The sequence below is a fragment of the Oryzias latipes genome, chromosome 4 (genome assembly GCF_053564925.1).
Source record: "Oryzias latipes strain Hd-rR chromosome 4, Olatipes_Hd-rR_3.1".
NCBI lineage: Eukaryota > Metazoa > Chordata > Actinopteri > Beloniformes > Adrianichthyidae > Oryzias > Oryzias latipes.
This window is the reverse complement of record NC_136240.1, coordinates 5,483,722-5,495,789: the sequence shown is the minus strand read 5'-3', so window position 1 is coordinate 5,495,789 and position 12,068 is coordinate 5,483,722. Positions and strand designations below refer to the sequence as shown.

The following is a 12,068-nucleotide window of genomic DNA, read 5'->3' as shown; positions in this document are numbered from 1 at the left end:
ACAAAAGTATTCAGCTTTAGCTCCAGTGTTTACATTCCTTTCAACCGTAACTTTTCTACCCTTAATGCAATTAGCAATAATCATTAATCTGATGCGAGAAAAAGCTTCTTTGGGCTGGTATGTAACACTTTATATGCATATTGGGGAAAAGCCGCATTGAATTGTTGCTTACCGGCGCAAAGCAGCTTTTCTCTGCAAATCAGCAGATTGGCGTTGATCGGGTAAGGAGTTACGGTCAGAGCAAAGCAGGCTTTGACAGAGACATCTCCACTATTTAAGTTGAAAAGCTTAAGCCTTGTGCTATCTTAAATGACCCCACCCTTACATTGATGTTTTCTCCCTGCCATGATAAAGGTGGAAAGATTTCATATAATCCATGGACACCAGTGAAGATCACAAATCTTTGAAGAAAAAAGGTTCAGAGCACTGTCTAGTGGGTCTAGATGACCCCACTCCCAACGTTAAAGTGCCTAGGATAGCACAAGGGTTAAAGCTAGAAAAAAAACATTAACTGTTTGGGTTGCCAGCTAAATTAGCATTTTTGGACCAAAAAAAAAAGAGTATTTTCCGACCAAAACGGGGGGGTTGGGGATGAGACATGAACTTCTAGTTGCAGACCTTCGGTTCCGACTAATGATGCCACGTTGTTGTCTGCAACCAAGTCCTCTTGACATATTTGGGACGGGGATAATAGTGGTTGCTTTGAGGCATGTGAGAAGAACTGCCTTGCTCAGTAAAGACATCTGTGATCTCCCTGCACGGTCTCTCAGGACTCTGGGAGTCTGTGTTTGCCCCTCTTTCGCTTCCTTGTGTTCTGCCTGTGCTGCCTCCACTGTGGGCTGGATGCAGGGCAGAATGCAGGCTTTTGGAGCAAACTGTACTTGTGTAGTTCTGGGTTTCTGTCTGTAAATATAGATCTATAAAGGCCAAGCACTCACAGGAATAGGTGCGCCTTGAGAAAGAGAGGATGACCAGACTGTTTGGGAACACAAAAGCAGAACACTGTGACCCCTGTTCAATGTCTGGGTTGATTCTTGTCCAGGGCTCCCTTAACCCTTGTGCTATCTTAGTCACTTTACCATTGGGAGTTGGGTCATCTAGACCCACAAGACAGTGCTCTGAACCTTTTTTCTTCAATGATTTGTGATCTTCACTGGTGTCCATGGATTACATGAAATCTTTCCACCTTTATCCACCTTTGTCCTGGTAGGGAGAACACGTCAATGTAAGGGTGGGGTCATCTAAGATAGCACAAGTGTTAAAAGGATTTTTTAAATCCCCACCGGTTCAATAAAGGTTAAATAAAAAGAACGAGCTGCTGCAATTTCTCCATCATGCGATTTGAGCTTGTGTGTGCCGGTCAATCACAGTGTGCCAGTGCGATCAGTCACACGATGGGTGATCAGCAAGGCGGTGTTAATGACAGTGGGATGTGGTAGTTATATGCAGAACACATGTGCCCAGGTAATTACTATGTCCTCACAGATGGCTGACTAAGAGCATCCCATGACCACAGAAACCTGAACGGTCAGCAGCGTACTGCTGCCTAAAGTGAGGAGGGCTGATTCTGCTGGACTTTATAAAGTCACAAAAAACAACACAAATGCACACACATTCACTGAAAGTTTTTTAAATAATGTGCCCAGTGCCTTTAGATCTGATCTGTAGTGGGCAGTCTGTTATTGTATTTCAGGATCAGCTAATATTTAATTGGCTGAAAGCAGCACACTGGCAAATATAATTTTATTTCAAATATTATACTGGCTTTACCTTACTAATCTTCACACTGGGATTCAGTTCAGGGAGGGAAGCCAGAACTGGGGTTATTGTGAAGCAGCAGAAATATTAAAGTGCAGTTTGGACTTTTAGATCTTCACACATGTTGTTCAAACATAGATTCTGAAATGATGTCATTACAAATGTCCTTTTCTGTGCCGCCTCAATCTCTCACAATCTTTCTCAACACAAGACAGCTGGCTTTAGGAAACACGAGGCAGGCTGAAGTCCAGGCTTCAGAACTCCAGTTAGGATTCTCAAGAGTTTTGTTAGCAATAAGAAAGACTATTAATGACAACAAGCTGAAAATGTGTCTGTGCTTTGACCTGCATGGGTCTTCACCAAATCTGTGTCTACTGACCCCATGGTCTCAGAATGTGAAGTAAGGAGCAGCTCAGCTCACTGTCAGTCCTGCTGTGTGGGGCTGACTTCCTGTTGTCCTGTAACTCATAGTCTATATTTTTGTTAAGATGAATCAGACGTATTTACTTGAAGCTATAGTCACAACGAGATTTTTCCTTTATTACACACTCCTCGAACACTGCGGACTGCTCAGAAAGCTCGTTAGTGCTCTTCAAGTGATGAGCACGCACGTGCTCCATCCATGTCAATCATGGGGCATGTGTCGGAAATGAGTAAAATTATACAGTTACAGTGCAGTTTGTGTGGACATCCTGCGGGTATCTAACAGGCATTTGTGTATCACCTGCACACTGTTTGCGCAGCACCTCGCTAACGACTAGAGTCCTGCATAAAAGGCACTATATGACAGCATCTCCTGTACCTTATAATAACTTACATTATCCTTTCAAATACTTCACGATCACTCACACAACAATGGTATGTTCCATTTTCATGATGTCCCTGGAGAGGGCTGTACTGGTCTTAAGGGGACTGCAGTACACACCTGTGCTCTTCTCAGGATGCAGCCCCTCCTTTCTACAACCCTCCATGGGCCCGGACAACCCAGAAACCTGTAACTGGGGCCAACATGCAAATGTGAAACACGCTTTACTTAGGTAGAAGAGCTGTTCGCTATCTGTTAAAAATAAAAAAAATCATGCTTCTTCAAGATTAACTTTCAAGATGAATCCACTCTTTCTGCTGTCTCACCTTCACTCTTTCGTCCCACCTACCATCTAACACTGGGGTTGTGTTTGCAGAATGGACACAAGAAACCCTCACATCATCTCCATCATCACCGTCAGCATCATTATCATGACAAAAGCTTCCAACCAGAGCAGAGTCAGACTCAGCAGAGGCAGGAAGCAGTTGCAGAACTGATAGACTTAGACCTGGATTTAGTGACTCAGGTAAGGTGACACACACAAAACACGGGACGAGCTTTCATGCACTTTCACTAGGATCGTTTGGTATACTGAGATTGGATGGGCTGAGAAAGCGTTAACAATGGAGCAGTCCAAAGCAGCTGTATATGTCATGAAATCACAACAGCTGCTCCTTCCAGTGTTGCTTAAATGTGCTACAGAAAGAGAAAAAAGGGGATCCTGTTCCTTTATGTGTTTGTTAGCACCAACTCCCCCATGTTTACCAAAGAGACATTTTCCAAAGTTTCTCTTTTTTTTTTTTTTTTACTTAAACATGTGCCACTCCACCTTTTAAGTCTCAAACGACTGCAACTCTTCATTTGTGGAAAAAAAACATACAACTTTCCAGTGTCCATGGTAACCAGGAACAGACAGGAGTACCTGGGAAATCCTTTACGAGAGCTGAACCCTTTCTAGTGTGTGTGATAATGAAACTCATATTATATTAGCCAAAACTCCCCTTTAGCATCAAGCTGAGATTCTGAAAGAGACGAGTGACCAAAGGAGAAGTGAACCGAGAGTCAGCTCCACAGCCTCTCACAGCATAGAAATGAAGCCTTTATTAGACTGATCACCACCGGCAGCTGACCCCACCGGCCCCCACCGCACACATGGCCAGTATTGAGGGAGTCAACCATCAGCAGACAGCAAGGCTCCCCTCTGCAGCAATACCTCATTGCATTGCCCCTCCCCTCTTAAAACACCCTTACAGACGAATAAGTGCAAAAACTTTAATCACAGATCCATTTTCTGATAGATGCAGTTGGAACTTTATGGTCTGCATGCCCACAGAAGAGAGACACTCTAAGAACATTAATTATCTGTAAAGACCGGATCTGTATGTGTGATTTATGCAAATCTATGACCATGAATTTAAGGCTTAAACTCTTTTATTCACTAAAAATAGTGATGGCCTAAAGATATAAATAATGTGGGAAGTAGATGGAGATGCTAAAGAGAGGGATGGGGGAAAAGCTGGGAGAGGAAACGGAATTATCCAGAACAAACCCACATCAAAGGAAAGCCTGCTGTCTTTGATAGCTATTCCCTCTGAGACACAACACGTATCTTCTTCAAGAGGAAAACATTAATGACTTGCCCAGAAGACACTGAAACTGTAATGATGTTGGGGGAGTGGTAATCCGCTGTGGGATCAGCTGATGGAAACTGTCTCTATCAGAAGCAGATGGCAAAAACTGTTCTAACTGATGGTGGGTATGTCATTGTCATCATCTCATCTCATTATCCCATCTCTCCTCACCTTTCGCTTTTACCTCCTCTGAGTTGCTCCTGCAGTGCTCAGGTAGGTCCTGCTAATGTACTGCTTTTGTGTTGCATGCACTGTGTGATGCATGTTGCACGAGGAGATCAAACGCCTCAAAAGTAAACCGCTCGAACAGTGAACAGACGGCGCCTGACTGCTCTTTACACGATCTGATTCCCAGAACATCAGCCAGTTAGAAATCTTTGGAGACATGTCAACGCCGCCCGACATCACCTCTCCATCAGTGAGTTGCTGTCGTGCGTACACACAATGTTTCTTGTAGAACTTTCACTGTGACTAATCTGATGACTTTATCACCTGGCCTTCAACTCCACACAGAGCCCCGCCTCCCCCGCCAATACTCTCGACCCCTCACAAGGCCTCCAGGCTCCCGCGGAGCTGTTTGCTCCTTTCAACCCGGCGTCTGTGCCCTCAGGTGAGCCCCTCTGCTTCAATACTGCAGCAAATGATTAAGATGGAGAGGACAGAGGGAGGAGGGAGGGAAGGAGAGGGGATGGGGGGAAAGGCAGCCATGGTGGTATGTTGAATATGAAATGTTTCAAAACCCTCAGCCTCAGATGCTGCTGATGGACCTGTGGTAAAGGCAGAAGAAGAGGTTTGGGGGAAACGTTCAGAGAAGCTTGTAGTGAATGTTATTATGGTGTGTAGCACACTTCTGAACATTACACACCAGAGTGGACGTTCTCTCCTCTGAAAGTCTTCATTAACTCCTCTCCTCACCTCTCTTTGCACTGAGCACACCTGAGAGAGGCTGAGGTTAAATGTCAACCTTTTCTTCTGCTGTAAACCATCTGGGACCAGAAACACGGGACTGGCGAGTGTGTAATAAAAAAAAACCTTCTACTGATGAGTTTGAGTGCTTTTAATGAGTGTGTTGAGCTCTGCCTTTTCTTAATGACTCTGCCTCATTCTGGAGGTAATTAGGATAGTTCGCTGTGACCATTAGAAGACATCCCATTAGCTGCAGGCAGAAGTGGAGCAGCGTTCTCCAGTGATGCATGTGTTTGCGTCTTTGTGGGGTTTTGCATTGAGAAAATGCATTTGTAGGCTGCTGTAGTCTGTCCTTTAACTTTCCTTTTGTGATTGGGGTTGAATTTTCTAATCTCTACCTCAAGGTTATGTGACCATGGGGACAGTACCTTCGGGCCATTGGACCCAGCAGGCGTTTGCCGCCCAGACGCCGCTGGCTTTTGGTGTCCAGTCTCCACTCGGCCCCGTAGCCCAAGTGCTGCCGGGGGGTCAGCCACTTATCTGGGGACAGGCTAACCTCTTCCCTGCCACCCAGCAGCAATGGGCAGCCATGACAGCCGGGGCTTTCCCCCCTACAGCCTACCTCCCTGCCCAGCCAGTTGGCACCTTGCCTGCTGCTATGTTCCAGACCTTGACGTCCATCGCGACACTCCCTCATGCTGGCGAAAGCCATTCCAGTGCTGGAGCCAGCACCTCCATTCCCTCTGCCTCATCCAGCCCACAGCATGGGGTCAGAACAAAGAAGATGGGCAAGGAGATGTTCAAGGTAAGGAGGCGTCTTTGCTGAGACCAGAAAGGAGGAATTTTCTTATCAAACTTTGTCTTCCCCTCAGGACTTCCAGCTGGCGAAGCCTCCGCCGATGCCGTCCAAGAAGGCCGAGCAGCCGAGCTTAGCCGGGACCTCAGATGCTTTCACCTCCTACTTCAGCCGCGTGGGCACCGCCCAAGACACGGACGACTGTGACGACTTTGACATTTCCCAGATGAATCTTACGCCAGTCACTTCTACCACACCATCCACCAACTCCCGTGAGAAGCCCCGCCTCTCCGTGTGCCACCCATTGTTTGTGCCGCCATGTGAGAACTGTCTCCCGCGTCTCCCTGCAGCACCGACGCCAGCTCCTCGGCAGAGCTCTCCATCCAAGTCCTCGGCCTCCCACATCAGTGACCCCCCCACTGACGCTACAGACCCACCGACAGACGACTCGTTCGGGGAAGCGGAGGGCAGTCCGAGTCGGAGCGGGGAGGAAGATGCTGTAAGTGTGTGTGTGCGTGTGTGTGTTCTGACAGGACAGGAATAGTAAGATGTGCTGATAAACAGCCTTTTGTTGCAGAGCGGCGGGGTCAGCTAATCATTCGGTCTGATTGAGGGATCAGTGTTGTTGTTTCCTGTGGGATGTGTCTCTGGTACTGTGCCTACATAAGGTGTGTGGGTTACTGTGTGATTATAAACAGGAGTGTGTGTGTTTCACGTGGCATTAAATGAGCTGATGGAGCTGTCAGGGACATCATTAAGCGGTTATTAATATCAGCTGGATTCTATCCATTCATCACTGCTGGTTTACAGGCAGCTAGAACCTGAACCCTGTGAAGGAGTCGTCACTCCGTGCTCCTCTTCTATTCTTCTTTACTTCACCAATTCATTTGTAGACAAAAACAAAAGAAAAGATTAGTAAATCAAGGCAGACTCATACAGAAGGTGAAGAATGTCACCTTTGTCTTTAGTGAAAATACCCGTCAAAACTTTGACCTTCTAATAAATAACTTCTTTTCCTGCCGTTTGCTGTTTTTCCTCCTCTCTCCATCCTCTATTATTATTCTGCTTCCAGTCCTCCTCCCTCCTCTGCTTTGCACTCCCCGGGCGGGCGTGAAACATTAGTTTTGTGCCTTCAGTTCAGCCATTCTTAAGAGAAACCTGTGAGGACGTTCACACTGCTGGAAATGCCACAGAGGCTGAACCACACGCCGAGGCGTGTGCACGTGTCTGTGCCGAGGCCAGCGCTGCATGAAGGTTACAGAGGAAGGAGGACGGGAAAGAAGGTGCAAATGGTGGGGGGGGGGGCACTCCCCCAAGAGTAAGGTGCAAAAAGCAGAAGTGTTAGTGTAAAAAAATGAAGATCAATGCTTGAAACTCCTCTGAGACTTTAATCAAAAAATGAGTGAGTGCAGGAATGTGTTTGTGCATTTCTGAGGACTGACACTAACTTTTTCCTGCCTGACTTCTCTAATAGTTTTTCTCTCCTCACATGTATTCTTCTCTTTTATCTCCCTTCTTCACATCAATCCTTTTCTATTCCTATCCTGCCCCTCCCTCTCCTCTGTAGGCATGTGGCTCTGGGTCCCCCTGCCCCTGCGAGACAGCAGAGCCCAGCCAAGAACAGGCCGGTCCAGAGCCTGGAAGCTAGATAGCAGCAGGGCAGGGTAGGTGTCAGGACCCTCTTCTCCTCTGCCCGCAGCTGGGATCTGTTCTTTCTTCTGCTGCATTTTCACTACTTTCCACTTTCAAATGCATGTTGAGGCGACAGCTCGTGTGTGTCTGTGTGTGTCTGTGTGTGTGTCTGTTCAGCAGCACCAACACGGATGCTTTGCATCACCTTCTCTTTCCATCAGATGGGTTTTGTAAGCCTCTGTCGACGGTAAAAGACGGTTCTGTTTGACATAAACTCTGAGGAGGCTTCGGTGAAGCGGGGCTCTCTCCCTCTGTCCTGTCTCCACACCCGCCTCCATAAATAGCACAGATCTCGCTGAGAAAGTCAAAGTGACAGCTAATCAGAAGCTGTGCCCTCCGATGAGCAGCATGTCTTGGGATCTGCGTACAATATGCTGATCTTAGATTTTTAGCTCAGAGTAACCATGATGTCTGCTGACATTTCATGCATTATACATGGAATGTTAATATGTTAATATGTGGAGGGATGTAAAGTGACGAAACTGATACAGACAAGATGCAATCAACTTTCCGGGGCCGGAAATGTTAGTGTGAGGCACGAAAGTATGGTCATGCAACACACGCACAGAAACACACACACACACACACACTCCAAAAGAAGAGAGTCATTTTGATCTATACCTCCCAACCTCACCCACACCATCCTCTCAGCTGTGGCTTCTTAATGATAGCTGCTGGCTCTCACACTGAAACCTCTAATGGGTTTGTTTTCATCAGCTAATACTTAGGTGCCAAGATTAATGACTACCCCAATATAATTGGAGCTAATTAAAACCCAAGAAGGCCTCGAGTGCCTCCACACTCCAGCAGAAGAGGAGGGGTGGCGAAGCGCCTCCCCTCCCACCACCACAGCCCCGCTGGCCCACACGTTTAGCCGGTCTGGAAGCTGCAGGTGGATGTGGAGCACCGAACAGGGAGGATGGACCTGCCGAGCGTTTGAGTCCCTCCATTGTTGGTGGGTGACTGGATATCCCTGCTCCCATATGGTGTTTGCTTGCCGGGTCACATCGACTTTAGGCGTCTTCCAAACGACACGCACACACATTAGCCTGCTTATCCCCCGACAGGCACACCTGGAATTGGTATTGTCAGTTATACTGAAGCCAAAAATCTCTGTTATGTGAGCCCTTCCCTCCCTCCCTCCCTCCCTCCCGGACAGGTGTTCAGCCTGGCGGGACGGGAATTCTTTGTCATGTTTTTCTGATGTAGTCATTTCATGTCCAGTGAGAGCTCTTCAGTCTCAGCCGTGAATTGAGAAGAGTGTAACGCATCAAAATAACAATCAGGCCACATGTTGGGGCTTCGGGTTGGTCGCCCTGCCAGCACTTTGCCCTTACAGGTCCTCTGGTGCCTCTTGGCTGGGGTTAACGGCTCTGGTTTTGATGCACGGTAACACTGTGGGAAGCCGCTCTCAAGTATCGACTGCAGAAACGTGCTGAGTCTCTGCTTGTTTCAGGTTCTGTGTGGTGTCATTCTGGGCTGTCGGCAGCCACTTTCTGTTGGCTGCCGACAGCCCAGACTGGGACTTCATTTGCAGTTTTCTAAAGCAGAAGCCAACATCTCAGAGGAAGCGTGAGACTCAGCCCAATTCTGCTTTTTAGATTTTGTAAATCATGAAAGAGAAAAATATTTTAGCTGTAAAATAGTTATTAGAAATAAAGGTAAATGTTCAGAAGTGTGTTCCTGTAGCCTGTCTTTTTCACACTCACATTTAGCAGAAGTCCTCTCTAACGCGACTGACTGTCCTCCAGCCCCAGTGTCTGCATGGCAGATGGAGTGGCTGATGATAATTAGGTGTTCAGCAATAACGACCCGCTTTGAAAGGGTGCAGTGGGCTTGGTGCTCCATCATCCGCCGCTGTGCTCTGGCTCAGTTGGAGAGAAATCCAGACATGATGACTCATAACTGGTCCTCCAAGGCTTTACTTTATATCTCTGATTCATTCTGGCCACGGAGGGAGTCCCAATGTGCATGCGTGTGCATGAGGACATGGAGACAAGAGCAGAACCTATTGGCTGGACTGTAGTCCTAGGCCAGTGTGCTACTGCCACCTTGTGGTAGCGTCAGGGAAAAACTCTGCAGCTCTGGAATCTCCTCATTCATGGAATTCAGTCAACTGTTATAAAATCTCATGAAATGAGGTTCTACTTTTTTATGGCTGCAGTGTTTAGAGGCACTGCAACAACTCAGCAAATAAACGTAGTGGTGAAAAGTGAGCATGTAACGTTTTTTTTTCTCTTACGGACAGATGGGGAAGGACCCTCTCTATGCCCGCATCAACAAAGGGAGGAAATGACAAGATCGTTGGGAAGACAGACCTGACCAGCATTGAGAGAGCAAGACGACCCTTTACCTCTGAGTGTGTGTGTGTGTGTGTGTGCGTGTCTGGCTCATCCTGGACAAGCCCTTCTTCTCCTGCTAACAACCTCCCAAGAGGAGCCTCAACACTCCCACAGTCCTCCTCTGTGCAGAATTTCCTCCTCAAATGAGGAGGAGGGGGGGCTCTCTCGGTCATTGGCTCCGGGCAGGAGGGACATCAGTCACTGTGACCGGTCCTGCTCTCCCTCCACCGCTCCGTCTCCTCTCACGCCGGCCTTACAGACACAGCCTGGCCCCCTCCCTCCTTCCCGGTGCGTCCTCCGCTCTCTTCCTGTCTTTCCTGCCCGTCTGGTCAGAGACTTTGCTGCAGATGGGGGGGGGGGGGGGGGGGGGGGGGTCGAGCAGTGCCTCCACGTCTGCCACACAGAAGCCTGCTTTTCATTCTGACAGAGACAATCTGCATCTGTTGTGAGCCGTTCTTCCCGGGCTCGTGGCTGGGATTGCTTGTGAGACAGACTCCCCAGGAGCCACTCACCCTCTGACAACACGCATCAGCACATGTGCAGACACGCACGCTGCCGTGCCCCGCCCATGGATCACGCACACTCTCAGTGATTTGCCAAATGTCTCACTGCGTATGCAGACTGGAGGACAGCCGTGACTCTGAGACGACAGACAAGCGACAGATTCTGTGATCCAACCGCTCATTGTCTATAACTTTTGTACAATAATTAAAAAAATGATCAAACTGAAGAACTGACTTTTTATTTTCTAACTCAATCAAGCGGCTGGGGTCAGCTCTATAGGAATTTTAGAGTGAACATGGCTTTAAGGCATCTGATAGTTGGTTTGTCTAACTCATTTTGTAAATATTGATAACTGCAAGCATTTTGTCCTCTGGACGTCTGTGCCATAAAATGGGAAGGCTTCAGTTATGCAAATTCTTGATGTTAACTTAAGCAATACCAACATGTTTATGCCTCTTTTTGTTGTTTTTTTTCTTTTGTATGGACACACTAACCACTCATAGTACCCCTTTAATGTATCTGAGCTGCTTTGCCTCAAACGACTTTCTCGTCCAAAACTAAATCAGCTTCTTCCTACACATAATGTGCCGCAGCTTTTGTATCGCCAAACCATTGTTAAGTTGCGGGCAGCAAACAAAGCACTATTTTAGCTGCCCTCCTCCTACAGGGACGCTCTGCCTGTCGGTCAGTCGGTTGTGCCAAACGCTAGTTTTCCCTGCTACAGCCTCATCAACTGTGATGCCAGTGACTCCCTGTTTTATGGCCAGAGTCCTCTGTGTCACTCAGACCCGCCCTTCTGGGCTCTGATGCTGATTGACATCCAAACTTTGACATCTAGAGAAAAAGAGCAAAGATTGAAAAGGGAATGGCTGCTGTGTGAGGACGTAACATTTCTAGACCTGTTTTAACTTTACCTCAGCTAACAGTTTCTTAATGGACACATTCTTTTTTATCTCTATGAAGAAGACATTCTGCAGTGGGTTTTTAGATGATTTGGGTTTTTTTTTGTTCTTTTTTGATTCAATCTTGATTTAGGTTCTTTACCATGTATAACCTGTTGCAAATAAACACATCCCAAGAGACTAATAAAGCTTGTGTGTGTGTTTGTTTTCCAATGTGTGTGTGTTTGCACCTATGTGTTTATGTGTGAGAAAATCTCAAGTATTGCAGCTGGATCTGTCAGAGTTTACGTGAGCTGTCAGAGGTTCCTCTTCAGTGTTTTATCTCGGATTCTTGTTGCAGTCAAGAGCAACACCAGAGAAAACCTGTTTGTTTTTTTATTGCTCCGGTTGACCTTTGTGGTAACTGTGCAGGTGTTAGAGTTTGATTGCATCACAGAAGAATGCTCTGCCTGTCACCTAAAGTGTGAACAAAGGGAAAGTGTGCATGTTTTGCAGCAGCTCTGTCTGATGGCAGCGTCTGATGCCGTTTCCCCGTGAGTTTGTCTCAGAAAATCAAGCATTGAAAGTGTTTTTTTGTTTTTTTTATCAAATGTTCTCAAGTTGTGTTTGTGTTGTGGGGGCAGATGCATCAACTCATGTAAGTTTGTGGACATATAATAATCTTAAGTGGAAACGTGGTTTCCCCCATTAGATTGGGTGACAGAGGAAACCTACCTTGACCCAAAACAGGCC

At 47.0% G+C, this 12,068-nt stretch overlaps 1 protein-coding gene across 20 annotated transcripts in view; it reads left to right on the top strand.

Moving 5' to 3' along the window:
• Positions 1-11,524, top strand: part of dab1a (DAB adaptor protein 1a) — a 93,808-nt gene extending 82,284 nt beyond the window's left edge. For 7 of the 20 annotated variants that reach the window (XM_023953996.2, XM_023953993.2, XM_023953994.2 and 4 more), the window contains 8 exons: positions 2,940-3,089; positions 4,550-4,612; positions 4,708-4,804; positions 5,505-5,905; positions 5,973-6,168; positions 6,247-6,395; positions 7,464-7,560; positions 9,837-11,524. In XM_023953996.2, coding sequence (XP_023809764.1) covers positions 2,940-3,089; positions 4,550-4,612; positions 4,708-4,804; positions 5,505-5,905; positions 5,973-6,168; positions 6,247-6,395; positions 7,464-7,544 — 1,137 coding nt within the window. In that variant the 3' untranslated portion in view covers positions 7,545-7,560; positions 9,837-11,524. The remainder of the gene's footprint in view (positions 1-2,939; positions 3,090-4,549; positions 4,613-4,707; positions 4,805-5,504; positions 5,906-5,972; positions 6,169-6,246; positions 6,396-7,463; positions 7,561-9,836) is intronic. The other 13 variants (XM_078945619.1, XM_078945615.1, XM_078945616.1 and 10 more) reach the window with 3 other exon arrangements.
• The last annotated feature ends 544 nt before the right edge of the window (positions 11,525-12,068 follow it).